The 21,586-nt window shown below is 37.1% G+C and overlaps 1 protein-coding gene across 1 annotated transcript in view; it reads left to right on the top strand.

Moving 5' to 3' along the window:
- PTPRM (protein tyrosine phosphatase receptor type M) overlaps positions 1 to 21,586 on the top strand; it is a 376,482-nt gene that overhangs the window by 142,776 nt on the left and 212,120 nt on the right. Inside the window, exons 8-11 of the mRNA XM_035895918.1 lie at positions 7,780 to 8,088; positions 11,309 to 11,418; positions 15,949 to 16,150; positions 20,582 to 20,684. Of these exons, the coding sequence (XP_035751811.1) occupies positions 7,780 to 8,088; positions 11,309 to 11,418; positions 15,949 to 16,150; positions 20,582 to 20,684 (724 nt within the window). The remainder of the gene's footprint in view (positions 1 to 7,779; positions 8,089 to 11,308; positions 11,419 to 15,948; positions 16,151 to 20,581; positions 20,685 to 21,586) is intronic.

The following is a 21,586-nucleotide window of genomic DNA, read 5'->3' as shown; positions in this document are numbered from 1 at the left end:
AGTCTGAGGGGAGACCTGATCGCCCTCTACAACTGCCTGAGAGGAGGCTGTAGTGAGGTGGGGGTCGGCCTCTTCTCCCTGGTAACAGACGATGGGACGAGGGGGAATGGTTTGAAGCTGCGCCAGGGCAGGTTTAGGTTAGACATTAGGAAAAACTTATTCACTGAAAGGGTTGTCAGGCTCTGGAATGGGCTGCCCAGGGAGGTGGTAGAGTCCTCATCCCTGGGTGTATTTAAAAGAAGGATAGATGAGGTGCTTAGTGACATGGTTTAGTGGTGGGATGTCAGGGTTAGGTTAGCGGTTGGACTCGATGATCTCAAAGGTCTTTTCCAACCAAAGTGATTCTGTGATTCTATACCATGGCTTTTGCTGATGCTTTGTAACCTTCAGCAGAAAATTAATTTCTTCTGAGCTTCAGTTTCTTTGTATATGAAATAGGAGAAATGCTGTTGTCATACCTCGTACAGATACGTAAGGTTTAACTACACGGTACTTCCGAAGTATATGATAAAACAAAATGAGTGGAAGCACGATCTTGCATCTGAAGAAGAATGGTGTTAACTATAATCTTACTGGCAGCAGGATGGTTTGGGAGAAAAGAAAAAAAAATAAAAATAGTTAAAAAGAAACCTTTTTTTCCCAGAATTTGCTCAAAGAAAAACAGGCATAGACTAGTTTTCAGCATATTTTATACATATATATATATATAAAGAAACCCTGATTATTTCTTCCTCTTTTGGATTGCAGGTGACTATCATTTCAGTTTTGCTGTCTCATAGTTCTTTCTCTCATTAGTGCTGAAGCTCTGCAGGGCTTGCATCCCAACATTTTTTAAAGTGTCAGGGAGTACGTTTAGAAGACTGATAGAAGTGCTGCTTTTCTGTGGGAGGCATTTTTGCAGAAGGAGGGATGTGTTCTTTTGGAAATGCTATTAGCAAGTAGCAGTGAAAGATTGGTAAGAATTTTAAATAGCATAACTTAAGATCTTTCCAGGAGATGCTGGGTATCTTCTGTGGTCATTCACTTTTACTGAAATAACCTTAGGAACTATTGCTATCAATTTCCATGGCTGCTTCATGAAAGGAAGTAGAGATGTCCCAGATGAAATCAATGTTTCAAGTTTTTTTTAGCAACTTATGATTGTTCATTGCTACTTTTAACGTTTTGGCTTGCTGCCACAACACGCTGTGGCCTTAAATAAATAAGATGACCAACCTATAATGTCCCCCTCTTTACTCCAAGAGTTGTTGCTGGATCTTCCACAGCTTTCTGTAGCTTAGTCTTTGGTTTCACTTTAAAATCATTGGACTCAGCAGGACAATGACATCAGCAACATAATACTAGGATTTTGATTTTGCTCATTTTATGAGTCATTTGTCCCTTTGTTTCTTTGTTTGCCTCCTCTTTATTTGATTCCTTTCTTTTATAACCCAAATAATGGACAGTATGAATAATCATGATAGTAAAGTGCCCCTTTTCTTCCTCTAGTCCTAACTACAAAGCAGTTCTTTATATTAACAAATTTGACTGCTCCTTATTTGACTGCTCCTTTGAACTTGAGATGCAGCTGTGTAGAATCAATGTCTAAAAATTTGTTAAAAAACTGTGAGATTACACCAACAAAAATCTTGCCCACTGTTTCTTTCCTCACTGCACTCTGCCGTTTTTGGTAAATTGGAATTAAAAAAGCCGTGATCTATTACCAGATTTGATAAATCATGTGGTATTTTGAGCAAAGAAAAGCTCTTTTTGAACTTCAATCTGTTGTTGAAGAAATCAGACAAAGAATAATTACAGTATAAAAATCACTCCATCACAGTTGAATGTCATCTTTCTCAAAACTGTCTGACCAAGTTTGCAAACAACCTGAAATTGTTTGCAGTCATGTATAGATTGGATATCAAATCAAATCAAATAAGGACAAGCCCAACAAATATTTTACCTACTTTCTTGTTTGGTGTTGACTATAGATGTACAAATCTTGATATTTGTTTTCTAAAAACAAAACAAGCATTGTTACTTTGATAGCAGCTGGCTTACAAGGCATATAGTCTGTTCTCCAATAGATGAAGTGATATTTCACCCCTATAGCTGAAATGGAGGTATTTCATTACCTCATGATCTGTGTCCCCGAGGCATAACACAGTACGTCGACTACTGAGGAGCAGCAGAGTATCTGCTTACCTGGAGAACTGTAGAGTGAGTAGAGAAGTCTGGCTTTATAACCTCTGCAGGTGAGGTTTTACCAAGTAAGGAGAAACATGGATGAAATACGGTGTGCATAAATGCATATAAAGTAAGAGTTGTAATCTCCATTGTTAAAAGATGTTCAAGTGTTTATGTTGTAGTTTCTCTGCAGGGAAAAGTGAACTCCCCATGTCTCCTCCTCAGCTGTTCTGTTTTGTTCTTCCCTGGAAGGTACTTCTGATGCAGTAAAGTGCACTGCCAGCCTGATCACGTTTACCAGTGCGGGTGAACTCTTAAAGCATGTGTTTGACTTAAAACACAGTTAGCCCTGTTTGAAACAAAGCACATGTCTTAAATCGTTTGCTGAATCAGATGTGGCCCTGATTTAGCATGTGGAACCAAGTCTAAAGTTTATATGTGCTTGTGGTCTCCATCACTGTGGTTATGCAAGTTCCTCACAGGTGTTCATGAAACTATGTGTGGCACCTTCTGATACTGATTCTAGAGTACTGTGACTCCCACTTTCCTCAGAGGGAATTGATGTGAAAAGATGTTAAGAAATTTGAATAAGACTGCCTAGGCAGTCTGTGGCAAAGCCTGTACATTTAATTATCATTAGTTAATTTTTGTGTTTAAAAAGCTGTAGTGGATAATATCTTAAATCTCAGATTATTCTGGTTTCATCTTGAATTTTTACATTTTCTTGTTCTGTTCATCCTTTACTTCCTGCAGAAAGACAATAGGGTCCAATCAGGAATTTAAATCACAAGAGTCGTGATTACAGAGCTAAACCACACTAATAGTTTGCTTAGACAAGAAGTAAATTCTTCATTCCTATTGTTCAGATGCCTTTCAAATGGTACCTAACACATACCAGATGTCTGCAGCTACTGGAGTATCATGGAGTAGCAGGAAATCACCATGTTGTTCCTTTCCTCATCTCTTATTTCAGTAGGTCTGTGCAGTCTGTGGTGAAAAGACAAAACTTCCAGTCTGAGTTTTCATTCTAAACCCAAGTTTTGATGATCAATGACAGGATGCTAAAAATACACCTAAATGTCTCTGTGATTCTGAAATTGAGTTTCTGAAGAAGCATTGTACTTGTGGTAAGAGGTAAAGTGTAAAGTTCCAGAGAAATGAGCTGTGAATTGCAGCTGCAATGGAAATTGATCCTGTCTGTCAGTCTCTGCTCCATATTCTCAGGAAAACAGAGAGGAGCAGAGAAGGAGCCAAGATCACCGATTAAATTGGATGCTGAAGTGCCAGGGGCTAGAACTGGGCTTGCTGGTCCCTCAGGTCACAGCTGCAACTGTCAGACTTCACTGCTTGATACCCTGCTGAAGCTGGCAGAAGGAGAGCAGTATGAAAAATGCTGCAGGCACTGGCAGGGGAATTAGTAAGAACTACCTGGCTAAGCTTCAGGCATGACAGGCAGTGCGCTCCTGTGGGAGGAAAACCTCTTCTCTTATGAATTGGTAGGCCGTATTTTCCCCATTCACCTCATGATTTGTACCGGTGAGGCATAAGAAAATAGCTGGAATACAGCAGAGGCTCAGTTCATCTGGAGAACTGCAGAGCGAGTGGAGAGGTCTGGCTGTATAACCTCTCTGCAGGTGGGCCTTTACCAAGCAAGGAAAAAAACGAATGTTCAGCAAAGAGCTGTTGCTGTATGAGGTGTATTATGTTGCATCTAATATAATTGGTGTGGCATATTAATCTCCTTATTCATCATCATCTCTAAAAAATGTGATTTCAGTGGTGATTAGCGCTGTGAAATGGCACTTCTCAGTGTAGCTATCACTTACCTGATGCAAGGTAACAGCAGCAGACCATTGCTAGGGATGACGACCTGCAAGTACTACATGAACAGTTTGTGCAAGTCTCATGAGCACAACAGCAGCGTGTCTATAGAATGCTTGCTTTTTACTTGGAGTTGGGAACTTACCACGGGAAAGTGATAAAAAGATCCTATAGAAAATCAAATCAACTAAATGAAGTCATCATGCTGTGGTAATTAATTCAGCTTTTCCTTTTAAACCGTAGTCTTAGAATCGTGGAACCATAGAATTCTTTAGGTTGGAAAAGACCTTTAAGATCATCAAGTCCAACCATTAACCTAACCCTACCAAGTCCACTACTAAACCGTGTCCCTAAGTACCACATCTAGATGTCTAATAGTCATTAGCTGTCAATGGTTTTGCGTTGCTTAATGGTTTTATTTCCCCAAGTACCCTGCATCCTTCATCATGGGGAGCATATACTTTCCAGTGTATTAGAAGTGATGTAGTGTGCTCTCAGAACTATATCATGTTAAATATTTCTCTGGGGTATACAGTGTTACCTCCAGAGAAGCTCAGTGCTAACTCGATCAAATGGAAACTTGTTTTTCTATCTTTTATTGCAATAAGTGCTATTTTTCATGGCTGTTTTGGGCCACGTGGGTTTTAAATCCAGAAATTCCATTGTTACCTTAGCTTTTCTTTATGGTTAAAAGTAGACATGTTTCCCTTCATCCGTTTTCTGCTTACTGTATGAATTAACTGAATTTAACCAAAAAACTGTCATGTACTTTAAGCATATAGATCTGTTATGACTGAGAACTCAACTATATAGAGCAGATGAGAACTGATATTCTCAGGTCTGTAATGAAGTCACATCTGATAAAAGAAAGAAGTGTGGTATTGGAAAGAAAAATTAAATAAAGCAAATAAAGTAGTGATAATTCAGGAATTAGGTTTATTTGATGAAAAAAATAATAAAGCATCATCTGTTCCACTGACCATGTCCATTTTGAGAATTTAAAAGTGAGGCTGAGGTCACAAAATGGGTAAATTCTTTGGAGTACAGGCCTGTATCTTCAGAGGTTCTTTCTTGGACGCACCTCTATGGAATATTCAACCTCACTTTCTCAGTGGACAACCCCCATAATCCAGTGGTTATCCCACCCGGTGCATCATAAAAGATCTTGCTTTATTTTTCCTTAAAAGTCTTTCTCTGCTGTTTCCCAGGGATTTTTTATATCCTATCTCTCCCTTTCTTTCCACTAAGTGCTGTCATTGACTGGTTGACATGCTACACCTACCCCATGAAGGGGTCATTACAGCCCTGCCTAACCTCTGAATGGTAAGAAAAACAGATATGAGCGGTGTAGCTGTCTGATACTATAGATTACAGAATCAAGTCAGGAACCAAAGCAACCAGGGGTTTTGCCTTGTTTGATGAGCTTTATTCTGTGAATATCAACAAAAGCTGCATTGTCTCCATCTCTTACAGTCTAATCTTTTTTTTTCCCTTGTCTGTTTTGTTAGAAGTGAAAATGTATCTGTCATTCTCATAGCAATGACTTCAAGATTTAACTAGAGGGGTAACTTGTACTTTTTATTAAGGTAACGTGACATAAGAATATCTTCCTCCTGGGCAGAAATCTTGGATAGGTTTTGATCCCGTTTTTCTGTACAGCCACCTGATTTCAGTTTTATAATGCTACAAATTAGTTTTATGTCTCTAATAAAATGATTTCTCAGCTCCCCTGTGAATTTCTGATGTGCCTACTATGGAACTAAGCAGGCTGTTCCATATTCTTGCAACTAGGAACTTTGTTCTGCTGCTTAATGTTGTATGTCAGGGTCACCTTAATTTTGTTGATTTTCTAGTCCTATCCATTCAGATAGCATTACAGTTACACAGTATCCATACAATGTCCTTTGCTATTCATAGTCTAACCTAAATGAAGGAATGCTTAGAAGCTGATAGGAAACTGAAAAAAAGAAAACCTCCTTTTTTCATGAAATTTGAGATATGCATGTGTCTGAGATATGCAAAAGTAAATGCTTAAGGAAGAAATTAAAACTCCTAGGACTTTCCAGTCTTTAAGGTTTGCTTCTCATTAATCTTAATTGTTGTAGCAATAAAAAATATCCCAACACCCCAAACATCAGAATTCTTAGGTGGGGTATCTGAGTGTGGAAGCAGGTAGATGGCTCTATACTGATTTATCCTTGGTGAGGATATTTTTACCGGTCAGCCTAGTCACTAGAAAGGAGACCAGGATTAGATCTGTTACTGAATTTGGTTTTGCCATTTTGTCACCAGTTGGCAAATGTTCTGTATCGGTGATCAACACTGTTGGCTAGTGGCAATTAATTAAAAAAAAAAAAAACAAAACAGAAAAAAGAAGGAAAGAAGCTGGAGGATTTAAAAGGGGAAAAGCACCCTGCTTTGTAGTTGTTAGAGACAACAAGCAATTTCTTAACACCTTTTCTTCAAGGAGTTAAGATGAATAACGTCTTTGAACAAATATTTCAAGCATGCAGGGATTTTATTAAAAAGTAAAAAGATGAAATCCTGTGTAAATTGTTTAGAACGTTCCTAGTGAAGACATGTTGATTAATAAACATAAAAGAGGGAAGATGCATATTAATTTGTTTACGTATAAGAGGCTTCTAGCTCATTAAAAGTCTTCTAAGCATTTAACTAGTGAAGCAGATGATAAAACCAGACATTGTCTTTAATCTTGTTGAGGGCTCCAATATGAAAAAAAACCAGATTATTGCTAAATATGTATAATAGCTCTGTTAATGACAGTGTTTTGAAAATGTGGGGGGTATGTCAACTCAGTGGTTTTGCTGTAATATGGTGGAAATTTGGGTTCATTTTTCTATCTCAATTGCTGGGACCAGTAGGACTGAAGAAAATTTAACTTCATCAACCACAGTCTTTGGTTCTTGAATGTAGATAGCCGTAAGTTCTTGGGTATGATTTTGTTAGATATGATTTAGGGCTGGTAATCAAATGGGAGATCTCTAGGAAAGCTCAGATGCAGTAGGATATTGGCTGATGTGCCTCCTGTTGGTTCTTTTCATTCTTTTCTAAACCACTGCTACAAACTGAGGTATTTGCACTGTTTATTTTAGATGTGGTAAAAAAAAAAAAAAAAAAAAAAAAAAAAAGCAGCTATTAACAACTAATGCTTATGGTAAAAGAACCCTGTGGACTATTTGAAAGGAATTGGAATATTAACTTAATGTCCTGGCCAAATAGAGATTGAATAATTACATTCAGTCTAACTGAAAAACAAATTAATAAGAAAAAGCTGAAGAACCACCTAACACTTTTTTCTTTGTATGAACAGTCCTGGGGGAAAATCACCAGATATTTGCAAGTTTTCCCTAAAATTACCCTTTCTTTTTAGATGCTTGTTTTGTGAAGGTTTTTGCTCTGAAAGTTTTAATACAAATTAATCTTTTTAAAAAAATGGACATACGTATTGTTTGCAAGCAACAGATAGGTAAAAAAGTAAGTATCATTTAAGCTGTATTGTGCAGTTTGAGTTTAAGCATAAAAACTTTCTGGTATCTTGTTCTTTATTTTTCATCAGACACTTCTCTTGCCTTTTCTCTCTGATTTTTTTCCTCTGATTTTTCAGAGACCTATACTTTTATTTCCATTTGCACTATGAGAGATAAAGCATTGAATTTATGTTTCTGCTTATATGTCATATTTATAGAACTGTATAACTTCTTATTGTTCATGTTACTTACAATTATAATACGCATAAATAATCATACCAAAATTATGTTGGTAATTTTGCAGATCCAATGCGTGGGCCACGAAAACTAGAGGTTGTGGAGATCAAATCTAGACAAATCACTATTTGCTGGGAACCGTTTGGATATAATGTCACACGTTGCCATCGATACAACCTCACAGTCCATTACCGTTACCAGGCTGGAGGACAAGAGCAAGTGAGAGAAGAAGTAAGCTGGGATACAGAAAGTTCACATCCCCAGCACACAATTACTAATCTATCACCATACACAAATGTCAGCATCAAATTAGTACTAATGAATCCTGAAGGACGAAAAGAAAGCCAAGAACTTGTAGTACAAACTGATGAAGATGGTGAGTTTTTGTATTTACATATACATATACGTTGTATATGCATACTGCCTGATAGTATGCTTTTCTGTATAAGTGCATGTTCTACTTTCACTGAAATATGTAACAGATTTTCCACCAACTTCAGCAATTTTAAGGCAGCAAAGGGTCCGTTAAAACTGTTATAATGATCTTTTACATAACCAATAACATCACACATCATTTAATCATTCCTTCATTAAACTCATAACTTGTGCTTGAACTATGTTCTGCCTCTTAAAAGTTCCAGTATCAGTTTGAAGAACTTTCAGGTGATTGTCCACCGTATCCTCATTTAAGTTTTTCTGTTGAGTGACATGCTCAACATTAAATACTTGTTCTTGATTTGCATTTTCAGTTTCCCTAGCTTTCGCTTTCCAGCCACTGGATACTGTTAGTTGCTTATTCAGACAATATATTCCATATACAGGCATTCAAATATATAGATACTCCCTTCCTTTTAGTAATTTTCAGCTAACATGGGGTTTTTAGACTTCACTTTTTTTATTTTGAGCAATAGCATAATTTGTGAGTATCTTTTGAAGCATGGGCAGCAGAATTGGCTACTGTGTCTCTGTAAAGCTCTAGTAACACTGCACGAAAAGGTTATACCATCCTCTTAAGTGCTCTGTGGTATTAGTGTGATTATACAAGCACAGAGTTTACTGGAGCTCTGTTACCTACCAAAATGGAACTTTGTTGTTCAAATGGTCATGCACCAGGAATCAGTTTCACCTTTCCAGAACACTCTGTACTGAGGTATTGCCCCTTAGGGCCCTCTACAAGTATACCTTAGATTTTTTGACCTTGCTTTTAGTGATTTTAAAATGCATACTTTTCAAAGAAACCTTATCAAATGACCGGCATTGCTTTATATAGCAGATCTATATAACGGTTGGACTTGATGACCTTAAAAGTCTTTTCCAACCTAAATGATTCTATAATTCTATGATCTGTTGTCCTCCCATTTTTATCATCTGCAATCTGAACAGGAATGGCCTTGTATTTTCTTCCAGATCAATGATAGATTTACCGCAAATGTGTTGGAAAGCTTTCTAGAAAAAACTTCAGCAATGATTAGTTCCTCTTAAAATAAATACTTGAAGTCTGTCATTTAAACCTATTAAGTCATTTAATTTATGCTGTATTGGGTTTGTTTAGTACTAATTTCTAATCAAAATATATGAGGGAATAAATTAAACAATTTAGGAATGTATAGTTGCTAATGCAACATATTTGACAAAGCATAGCTAACAAACAAATTAGAATTAATTTTACTGTCATCCTCTGATTTTGATTTGGTTCAATTGTAGGATGACAAAGCTAAAGACCTTATTTTTATCTGGGCCATTCATGTATTTTCTCTAAAGTTTTGCATAGTATTTTCTTATTCCTGGACCTCTGGAAATTTATGTTATTCCAAGACCTACTAAAAAACAGCATCAGTGGTAGAGAGAATACCTTGGACAAGAATTATAACTTTTTAGTATACTTTCAGTAAGGTACATAATCTGGATGTAACACAACAGAATATACAGACCCAAATAATCATCATAATTTTTAGAATCACACAATCATGTAGGTTGCAAGGGACCTCCAGAGCTCATTTAGTGCAACCCTTTGCTCAGAGCAGATCGAGTGAGAGCAGATTGCTCAAGATCGTGTACAGTTGAGTTGTTAGTGTCTCCAAAGATGGAAATCCCACGGTCTCTCTAGGTAACCTCTGCCAGTGTTTGACCTCCTTTATGGCATAATTGCTCAGAGTTTATGGCCTTCAGATAATTGTAGAGAGTTACCATAGTGGTTTGCTATACTTCCAACTTATTTACACTATATTTAATTCCTCTCCCTTTACACATAAATCATTAACCCCATGATCCCAAATGAGTTTTACCAGTTCTCTGCTACTTGGAAGCAAGGTTAGTGCTCAGACTTAAGGTTGCCTTAAAGGCATAATCTTACTGGTCTGTACAGGACTGGTAAGCCAGTTCAGAAATCATCGCCTGTGTCCTTGGAGCTTCCCCTTGGTAGAGCAAGGGACTCTGAAGAGAGCTATGGAGAGGTGATTAGGTCGTCTCAAACCATGTAAACTCCCAGATCAACAGCACGGAGGAGGAGGAGCAGGAGGATAGTGCTCTACCACACTTAGCAATGAGAAGGAGTCACCAGATGTCTTCCTTTCAGATCTTCCTATTCTTTAAGCATTCAGTAAATCTGAGTAAGGGGTCTGAGAAGTGAATTACAACCACTGCAGCAAGTAGTTTCCACCTTCTTCCTCTAGCATGTGGAAAATGTTGTGCATCTTCATACTGGATTTTCACATACAGTTTTTGGAAAAGCACTAACCCATCGTTGCCTGTTGCTTCACAACAGCCCTGTGTGCATTCTTCAGGATTTTCTTTTCACATTCTGTTGCAAGAATCGCAAAATAAAATCACAGATGAATGTCCATGTGCTGTTTACACATCTCCTTCTCTGGAAACTGCGTTGAGGTTGGCTTGGGGATAAGGCAATTGTTGCAGAACAAACAGGAAACAGAAGTAGATATCTGAGAGCAGTTGACATACCTTTATCAGACCCTTTTGACTCTTCAGAGGTCATTCTCATTAATTAAGAGACTTCAAGAAAAATGAATAATGTCAGATTTCCAGTTTGGCTGCTTCATAATTTCCTTATGTTCACCCTGTTGTAGGTCTTCAGGCCTAATGTGAGCGAGCATCACTGTTCTATGCAGCATGTGGCTCTTCTTTCCAAGCTGACCATTCTAGTTCAGTCTGTTGAAACCATACCTTATTACTTCAATGCTTGTCCGTTTTCATATATGAGTGTTTAATATGTTTTTCACTATGGGACAGTAACGCTATTGATAAGTAGGTATCACAAATAGATTTTATTTACAAGAATTTATATTTGAGATATCACTTAATTCCTTTTAAAAAGCTGATTTGTCCTTTTCTTTCATTAATAATGTTTTACAGGAAAAGTGTGATGCACACTAATTCCTTCTTACATTGAAGGTGACATGTATGTTTCCTTAGTAGCACTATCTTGTTAAATAACTCCTGAGCTACCCTGGCCTTTGCTTCAGTGTTGGGGAAATAGTAATGGGACAGTTTTTTGTGTCTCAACTGTGCAAATATTAAGGAGAGTGTCTCCTTCTGAATTTTTTCTCAAAACAGCATTTTCTGCTTTTTTTATCCTTTAGTCCCAAGTGCTGTGCCACTTGAATCCATTCAAGGGAGTACCTTTGAAGAGAAGATTTTTCTTCAATGGAGAGAGCCAGCGCAAACATACGGTGTGATTACTTTGTATGAGGTACATAGCATTTTGCCATGTTTTAATTTTTATGTATAGTTTTGATTTCCCAAAATGCATAATTAGTAACAAAATCTTTGTTTCCAGTTTATGTAAAATGAATCTTCTTTTTGAAGATAGTAGCACTTACAAAGTAATAAAATCAAATATATAACGTAGGAGTGAATTATGCAGGACCCAAAATGTCGCGGGGTTATCAGCTTCAAGAAAACTGCTATTTTTAGAACCATGTGATATAGCATTCTATCTAGTAATGTGGATCAAATATTTAAAAGATTGAAAGACAGATCTTAGTGATTTTTTTAAAAAATAGGAGACATAACACAGTGGTGACAGTCAACATCACATTTAGATAAGACTCATTACAGGAAGCCTATTGTAATAGAAACAAGCAGGCATAATTAAAAAAAATCTAGCATTTTTTAAATGCAAATGCGACAAAATTATGTGTTGTTAGATGTCTAAAAATCGCTGCTTTTCCTCATGTGGAACCTCTGCCTGAATACCTTTTAGAAAAATCGACAAAAGACTGCACAGATTAAGCTGTCAGACAGCAATCACTGTTAAGCTTCTTACCTGACCTTACTACAAAATTGGTATTGAAATGATTTGTTTAAAAAAAAACCCACCTAAATGAGATATGGTGTAAAAGAAAAGTTAAATTGAATGGTAACCTATTGATACTGTTTTGAAAACTATTTTATTGTAAGAGGATAAAATGTTATGAAAAAATATGAATTGATTTTTTATAAAGCTAACTACTTTCCAGCTAGTTCAACAGTTGCCTGTCTTCAGGGATCAGAATGTTTTAGTTAATATGTTAATGTTTTTATTGATGTTAGGCTTCATGTACGTAGAAAAACACAGTAGTGAATCATCTTTCTACTTACAAACATGCATGCGTGTCTAATTACATTGCTGAGGAGTATATGCACTGTATACATGCAGTTAATTCTTAAATGTATATACATACATAACTCCATCCACTGTAATGGGAGTTACGCAGGTGTATTCAGAGGCTGAAAAGAATAGCTTGGCCAGGCTTTCTAAGGTAGTCAAGACTATGCAAGTCTCTGAACATCAAAAGAACCTAGCATTCTAACAGTAAAGAGAATATTGAAAAGAAAATACTGATATCTCCTTATACTTTTATCTAATACACCTCAAAGCAGAGACAGAGGGAACAAGGCAATCAGTTAAATTAGAAACTTGATTCAACTAATTTTTAAGTAAAGGATACCAAGAGACTAATGCAACCAAACTGTACCTTGTTTTAAAGATGCCAACTCAGTTCAGTCAGGTGGCTGAATATAAATGGACACTAAGTTGCTGAAAGCTTGTTTGTCAATACTTTTTCTGCCGTGGTGTTTGCTTATAAGCCTAAAACATATGGCAAAGTTTCTATAAATATGACTGGTTAACTACCTGGAGGCCAGCAAATTTGCACAGTGAATCACAGGGACATTTTAGCTGTACACTTCAGGTGAAATATAAAAGTATACTTCAGGTATGTTTTAGCTAACTTGGAAGTAGCTCACAGGATAATAAGATCCAGACAAGTTAGATGAAATTTAGGTACCTGTGTTTTATAGATTAATTTAGACTACCCGTGATTTCTCAGTAGGCACCTCTCTGGCTGATCGTTGTGGTGTCAAGGTAGTGCATCCAGCACAGCTCCAAATCACCCAGGCTTGAGAAGTGAGGCATCTAGCTCCTGCCTACGCCTTGTTGCATGCCAGAGCTAAAACAAAGAGGCATCTAAGCCTTGGCTGTGTGTACATCAACAATTCGGATCTAAAAAGCATAGCAACTAAAGCTGCTCTTATACAAACATATGCCATATTTGGTATGTTCATGAAAACTATGGTGCTTGTGGCATTCACTTGTCAGAGAATGTCCTAGCAGATGAGCACTAACCTACTAAGGGGGAGGCCTGCGTGGAGGACAGTTCAGCCTGAGGGATTTCCCAATTCATGATAATCTGCCTGCAGGGGAGTGACTCAGGCGCAGAGCTGCAGCAATGGGTGAATGCTCCTTCCATTCACCTGTCACCCTCCACTGGGCTACACACAACCAGGGGTGAAAAAACTGTTGTGCCAGAAGGAAAGCAAGTACAAGCGTGCAGGGTACTTTAGTCTAGAGTTGAAGACACACAGCCTGGGTGAGGCAAAACTGGAAGTATGTAAGCCTGAGTCAGACTTAGGAGCAAGGTTGCTCTTTCCAGGGCAAGCTCTTCAGCTTGATCCCAGCAGATGGATGAACTTCATGTGCAGTCCTGAATCTGCATCCCAGCTCCCAGAGAGAAAGCTCAATCTCACCTGTGTGTCAAGCTCTGAGTACCTAACTTTCTGTGTTGTTAAAAACCCCATACCTTAGTCTGTTTTCTGGGGCTGGGCATTTGTTTTTAGTGCCTGAAGGAGACAATCTTTTAATATATGTGGTGGGAAAAACTCTGTGTTGAACTATCGAGTATTAAAGTATTCATTGCTATTGTGAAATTAAGTGCAAATCCAATTATTTTACCAATATGTAAAGAAAAAAGCCTTTAGATGAAGAAATGACATAATGACAAATTACACCATTTTGTTCCTCTATCACCCGTACAGGACCACGGTTGTAGGAATAAAGGCATTAGTCCTTGGGGCAAGGTTTCATCTGAATTTGATAAAAATAGGCAACACCCAGTGAGAAAATGACCTCATGCCCTTTTATTTTCATCACTGCAAGGCTGAACTGGTATTAGCAATGCTGGACATAAGAAATTAGTTTAAAAAAAAGAAAAAGTAGGAACTGTCTTACAGGTAGGAGTGAAATACAGGAATGGTTCAAGTTCATTTTAACCAGGCAAAACACTTCTTTTTTTCATGTGTTCTGCATGATCCATGGAAGAACTTACTTCATTACAGAACATCAGCCACTTAGCCATCTAATAACTAAATAGTGCAAAATATTTTGCAAGAATCTAACATAGACTGCAGAGTCTCCAATAGGCTGTTATTTTTTTGACTAAAACTGAAGTGAAATTTTGGAAAATCCAGTTAAGAATCATAGAATTATGTAAAACAGAGTTAAAGGGAGTTGCAAGAGGTCATTTAGTTCACATATATGCACAAAACAGGATCAGCTGTATATAAAACATAATTGCAATGTAGTTGTCTGACCTGTCTTTTAAAATTTCCAAAAAAAGTTATGACCACTCTCCCACAAGCAGACGTAACAACACTTATCAGAAAGGGAGATTCTTTGGGGCAATATGTAACCTTAATTTCTTTACTGATGAAAGTTCAGATATTTGCTAGTGTAACCTTCTTCTGTCTTCAGTTACAATTAACAGGGTTGGTTGGGCGGTTTTTAAGATGCTTTCAGTTCAATTTATGGATGAGGAGTTGTAGAGGATCTGCCTGTATCTACCGAAATAATGTCGGGGTTTATCTAGATGGTATCAAAATTTTTATTACTAATTTTCAGCACTGTATTGATGTTATGTTAGATGGGTCATATAAAAATCAATTTTCATTAAGTCAGAAGTTTTAGGAAATTGCAAATGTTTAAGGTGTGTAATGCCGACACTTAGATGTTTCTATGTATTGTTTTGTGTGTCTTCTTAATTATAATGATATGGAATAAATATAGCAAAAAGAGTATCAATTATCACTATATAATAAGAATGTTGGAATTATTCGCATACAAATGAAACTTTGAAAGTAAAAAGGAGGGATGAATCATTTTTACTTTTTAATTTTTTAATGGATTTCTTATTTTTAAATTCTCATTACAGTGCATGGAGATTAGTAATTAATAGAAGAAATCTGGATCAAGTTTTACTGTGAACTTATATTAACATTTCTAATGAAAACTAAAAATACTGTTTGAATCAAAGAAGGAACTGAGGATACAATGTACACTCTGCATATATTACTTAACATTTTATCTCTCCTTTCCTCCAAATGAGAATCTGACCTAGGTACAATATAATAACCTGAAAATTTCCAAATTAGCAATTACAGTCGCTAAGCTTCAGACTAAAATACAAGCTTTACCCACTTTCCGAAAAATTTGCCTTAAGCTGCCCTTATCATCTTTTACGGATAATCTTATTCAGAGCAAAGTGTAATTATAGTGAAGTCAGCTGGAAGTGGGGGCTACACCTTATGTTATTTGCTTATCTGTTTTTACCTGGTTGTTTTGGTTTTGTTATTGCTGCTGATCAAAACCAACAGTAAGATGAATTCAAAAAATGACACTGGTAAAGCCAGCATCTTGAAGGAATTAATGTAAGCTTGAACCCATCCTTTAGAGTTGTAATCTAGCTGCCTCTAAGTCTCTGTATCTATAAAAGTAATAACTCATACCAGTTATGGCTGAATTTCTATGTCCCTTCGTGGGATTTGGGATTTGAAGAGCGTAAGAGAGCAAGATAGCTTATCACAGAATGTCTGACAGCGCATACATCAGAAGGGTTTACTGGATAAAGATGCAATCTCTGTCCATCTGCTCAAGGCAGTTTATAACTTCCTTATTCTTTTGCAGATCACCTACAAAGCAGTCAGTTCCTTTGACCCAGAAATAGATTTATCCAATCAAAGTGGACGAGTCTCAAAGCTAGGAAATGAAACGCACTATGTCTTTTTTGGACTGTATCCTGGCACTACCTACTCTTTCACCATCAGAGCCAGCACAGCTAAAGGCTTTGGACCTCCAATCACGAATCAGTTCACCACTAAAATATCAGGTACTTGATTAAAGGATATTATTGTTTGCTTATGATAATGATATGGGTGATTCTTTTGTTATTTACTTCTTTAGGATTTAACAAGCGACAAACTGAGAAAGTAAAATACATGCTCATCCCTGAAGATGTCAAAGTGACGTACATTAACATATCTGAAAAAATTCCAAGTGCTTAAATATCAGCTCATACTTTGAAATTCCTATTCACAACTGTAACTTATCACCCAAGAAACCCTATGAATTATGTGCCTGCAGTCAGCGCCAGCTGCTGTTGCAACATTTAGCATAGGGTTTTTTGGACATGAGGATGAGGGTTCCATTCAGAGCTTAGTCAGCCTTGACATGATTCTAAATTAGTACAGTAACGGTGCTGGAAAATCTCTTTAATGAGCCATGAACAATTGAGAGTGGAGCAGAAATACTGTATGTCTAGTGCTCGCTTAGAAAGTGTAGCTAACTGCCAGCCTGCGTATGTTCCTAGCGGGCGTGTGGACTGAAGTGGATATGAAACTGTATTAGACAAGAACATCAGGACTCGTGGTTTTCAGATAACAGCAGCATGACTCTGTCACTTCTGCAGAGCCATGAACAGTATTTTAAAGCCCTCCCAGAGGCTGAGGAACACTTTATTTCTCTAGCTGTTGGGATGCGATACTATTACGTACTCTAAAATGCTTATGTAATTGATGACAAAATATTTTGCAAAATTACAGTTCAAATCCCTTTAGTCTTCACTTCTCTACAGTCTTCTTGGGAATTAAACTGACAGCTGAACTATGGCCCCTTGATAATATTTACAGAAAATTACTGTATCTATTTGTGGTCAGCTTTGCTTTTCAGCAAGTATAAAGGCAGGCATCTGGGTACAAAATATTCTTTCTCTTTTGCTCTCATTCTTTTCCCCATCACTCATTTTCTGTCAGCCACTGGAATGAAAAAAAGTAACAAGTGTTAATCAGAAATAGAGCAATTTCTTTTCTCTTATTATAGGCAAAGGAAGCTAATACAAGGTGGAAATTATTGCCAATACAAGTGTTTGTAGAGACAAAGAAAAGTTGTTAATTCTCAAGTTAGAAAATTATTCCTTGTAGAAAGTCTAAACATAATTAACACTGATGGGTAACAAAGGGGTTCGTTTTCCATCCCCTTTCCTATACTGAGCAGAAACTCTCTGTCAGAAATCAACTTCTGACATAGCAAGACTTGATATGAGTTAGGATGGCAGAATCAGCCCTTATTAGAATGAGGAAGGAAGGAGACTGTTGAGAGCGGAGGAGAATCTGGGCATTTGGGAATAGTGCTGGACCTTAAATTGTTGTTCCTTTCTAAATTTGATATGTCACCAACTAAAACTCATTAGTGAAACAGACACTGCAGGCATTCTTGGGAATGAGACTAACCTGCAAGCTACTATGCAGCAAGGTTCTGCAAGCTGTATTGTATGCACCCCACTCTCTCGTTACTTCATGTTAGTTACTGTACTAACAGGGAATGTTTATGACTTCTCTTTAGGTAATTAAAGCCAATCTCTCGATGAATTCAAAATAGAAGCAGAATGCATGCATTTCTTAGTATCATTGAAAAATCACAGCTGAAATTTTAGCTTTTGAATATAGTACCCTCATTGCACTGCTATTGGCCTGTGATCTCACTGTCTCACTGTAAGGCTTTGACGCTCTTGATGTGGCCAGTGCTCTCCATTTTGGAGAGATGTGCAATGAAAATGCATGGATAAAACAAAATTAAAATCATGGATAAAAAGTTTCACTGTTTTTTAGAACAGATGAGGTGGCAATAGTGCATTCTGACCAATTTCTGAATTGAGTAATTCCATTTTAAATTGTCTGACTCTAGACTGCATTTTCATTTGAATAAAATACTCGTAATTTCTTGTCTTAAGTGTTTGAGTAGTACTGTTCTGTACTGTGAGTAGTTGCCATGTTTCATTCTACAGTTGTGTGATTGGCACTGATGGATGAAGTGATCTGTATGTAAATACGTATTACCAAAAGCAGAGCTCGTAGCAGTGCCTGCTATCAAAATTGGTGGGCACTCAGAAGACTGTTTTCTGTTGCATATAACTTTGTGAAAAGTCAGCTGCGCAGGCTGTAATTTTGTATGCTGCTTTTCATACTAAGAAGAATTTCATCCATTTCAGGAACATGGCTGACATCATGAAAAATTCTGGTGACCAATACATTACTGAAGTGCTTTCAAACAGGGGTTTAAATATTTAGCAAGAAGAGAGACATCTGAGCCATCACTCTGAAAATCTGTCCAGATTTGGGCAATTTGTAAATGTTCCCTTTTGCACACAAATGGTGGAAACATGACAGAATTGAGCAGCGAATGTCACCGTAAATGACATCCTCACTAAATAGATTTAAGTTTCCAAGCTTGCCTGTGTATTCATCAGCTCAGTGTGGCCCAACACAGAGTCTGAGCTTTCTGCTGCTGAAGACCAGGGTATGCAGTTGCAAAAACTGTGAACACAAAGAATATCTCGTTTGCTCTGTTTATTGATCAGCTCCTTCTTTACATGTGGGCAGTGTGGAGGAGGAAAGAGTCCTAACAGACAGGAGGGAAGTGTAAGAATAGATAATGCCCAAGTATCTGTGAAGAAGAGAACAAGTAGCAAGGACTAAAAGGTGGGACTGGGAGAACCACAATGTGTGTGCTGGACGGGAACACAGTTTTGGTGGAGGGAGGCTAAGATTAGTAAAGAGTGCATGTAGGGACGTAGGAGTCCTAAGTTAGGAAGATTACAAGACTTGTTAAGATATGGGCAGGAGACCAAGGGCAAGAAATGACACTTACTGTGTTCCAAAACCATTCAGAGTTCATACAGCTTTTTGGAGATGCAGTTACTCTGTGCTTCCCTTATTTTCAGGATGGTCAACCTGAGAATGGGGCATTATGTGAACAAGTTCTGGATATTCAAAACTGCAAAACTGAAATATGTGAAAATTGTGTCTGTGGAATTATGCCTTTAGGCTTCTCAAACTGGGTACCCAAATTACTTAAAATTATTAGTCTAAATGTTTGTGCCTTATGTCCAGGATTGTAAACAGAATAAAACCCTCTCAGCTTACAAGGAGGTTTTTGAAGATTAATTTTTTTCATTTGTGAAGCATTTCAAAACTGGTGAATATCTGTGAAAAGCAATGAAGATGTGTTAATGTTTTCACAGCAGACTGAAGAGTGTTAATGCAATCCTTACTTGGATACATAGGGCAATATGGCTGAAGGAGAAAGAAGTTCATTCACATTTCAAGTAGATGCAGCTACTACTGGGAAGGTGAAAAGGATTGGAAAATACACTTGAAAGACAGACTCATGTTGTTGGAGCTATTTAATTTGCTAGAGGAGCCTAGAGGTTGATATTATCTGTATGTGGAACCTAATATACTCTGAGTAACTTCATCAGTATGGTAGACAAAGTATCCAGTGGCTGGAAGATGAAGCTAAACAAATTGAGGTGCCAAATAGGTCTCCATATTCAACGTGAAGTGTGATTAGTCATTGGAAGAATGTGCTAAAGAAAAGATCTTCTCCCCCAACAAATGTATCTTCTTTTTCAAGCAGGAATTAGTTTAGGGAAGTTCACTGCCTTGCATTATTCCTGTGGTCAGAAAGGATGATTGCAATGACCACTTCTTGTTTCTCTAGCCTTTAAATCTGTTAATTGCATATCTTCATTAACAACTGGACAATAAGGATACAAAAGACTGCTAAACAATCAATTAACCAAGCAGCCTTCCATCCAATAGAATGATAAAAATGTGACTAGATGATAGCACTGAAAAAAGTAGCAACATTAAAAGACAGTAACTGAGGCATCATTTGTTTTAATCACAACTGTAATTCCTTAATGAAGACACAGTTTGCAAAAGTGCTATTGAGTGTAGCTTCAAACTAAGATAAGCTCTTGTGGTGATAATCCTGCTTCATTATTGTAAATTATGTCTGTGGTGGACAATAGACCCAGGACAGTTACAGCACTAATTAAAATTCCAGGAATGACAAATTCCAAGAGTGCATCCTAATACCACTGACGTACTGAGAAAGCTGGGCTCAGTTTCAAAAACTGTACTCACTTCAGCATGCACATTTGCAGATGCTCTTCTTGAGATAACTTTTCATTTCCAAGTCATGGATTCTCAGTACTTTCTGCAAAATTACTCCTACTAGTATCTGTTTCCTGTCTTGAAATTGGCAGTGAGCTGGGATTTCTTTGTGGTTTTTTATTTTCCTGAAGTTATTTAACAGTTGTCTCACACTTGTGCTGTAACAGAAAGCGTCTTAGACCTATAATATGGTCTTTATATTTGAAGAAGTCTTTAAAATTACCTATTCAAATGAAGATACAGCTCTTGAAAGAAGAAATACAGGAATAATGACTATTTTTGCCTCTTTTCTTTTCTTATTCTAGCACCCTCTATGCCACCATATGAACTTGAAACACCTTTGAATCAAACTGACAGCACTGTGACAGTCTTGCTGAAACCTGCACAGAGCAGAGGCGCTCCTGTCAGGTACTGGGGGAAAAATCTTTATAAAATTAAAACCAAATTGATTAATTTCTTGAACGTGTTTTCTGGGGATTTTCTACACAGCAATCAGTGTCTAAATTCATGTCTGTATTAGCTCTAATTAAATTAAATAACTGAAGAAAATGAAAGTGCTTTGATGTTGAGTGTTCGTGTATTGTTTAAAGGATTTGATCCAGATGCAAGTGGCTTGTTCTTTGAAGATGAGGAACAAAGCCATAGTTCTGTTGTGTGGGTGGCTTCTTTAAGGTAATTGCTTACTGCAGTGTTACAAGTTCAAGGGCATATCACATTTTTTATGCTGAGCTACTGTCTTTAATATTCACTCTTCTTGTTACTTCACAGATTTAAGATAATCAACTCTTAGTAAGTTAGCCAATTTAAACAATAGTTACTGTAACATTCATAAAGTATTTACATTTAATTGACCCTGATAGCAGAAATAGAAAAAAAAAATCAACCTGGAAAACCAGTAGCTCAGATTCTTTAGTGTTATATAGTACCCATTAATGAATTTCCAATTTGCAGAGGTTTATTTCACTGCAGATACACAGTACTGTGTAAGTCCTTCATTGATTAGAATAAAAGATGCCTGCTTTTCAGTGAAGAAAACAGAGGAATGGTTAGATTAATTTGAATGAGAACCAGTAATGAGCTCAATACTCTGAGTAAATGAAAATACAGATGAGAGAAATACAGATTTTTCAGAGGTTTATGATGTTTTTCCTTTGGGCTAATCACGTATCATCAAAAATGGTTAATTCTTTTGTTACTGTAGGAAAAGTTTCCACCTATAATGAATGACTATCAATTATTTTCATCATGATGCTAAGGTTTTTGGTAATTTCTTTTTGTCTGGGAAATACAGATCTGGTATTACTCGTATA

Source organism: Egretta garzetta, unplaced genomic scaffold, assembly GCF_000687185.1.
Source record: "Egretta garzetta isolate BGI_Z169 unplaced genomic scaffold, ASM68718v1 scaffold160, whole genome shotgun sequence".
Lineage (NCBI taxonomy): Eukaryota > Metazoa > Chordata > Aves > Pelecaniformes > Ardeidae > Egretta > Egretta garzetta.
This window is presented reverse-complemented; position numbering and strand designations above follow the sequence as displayed.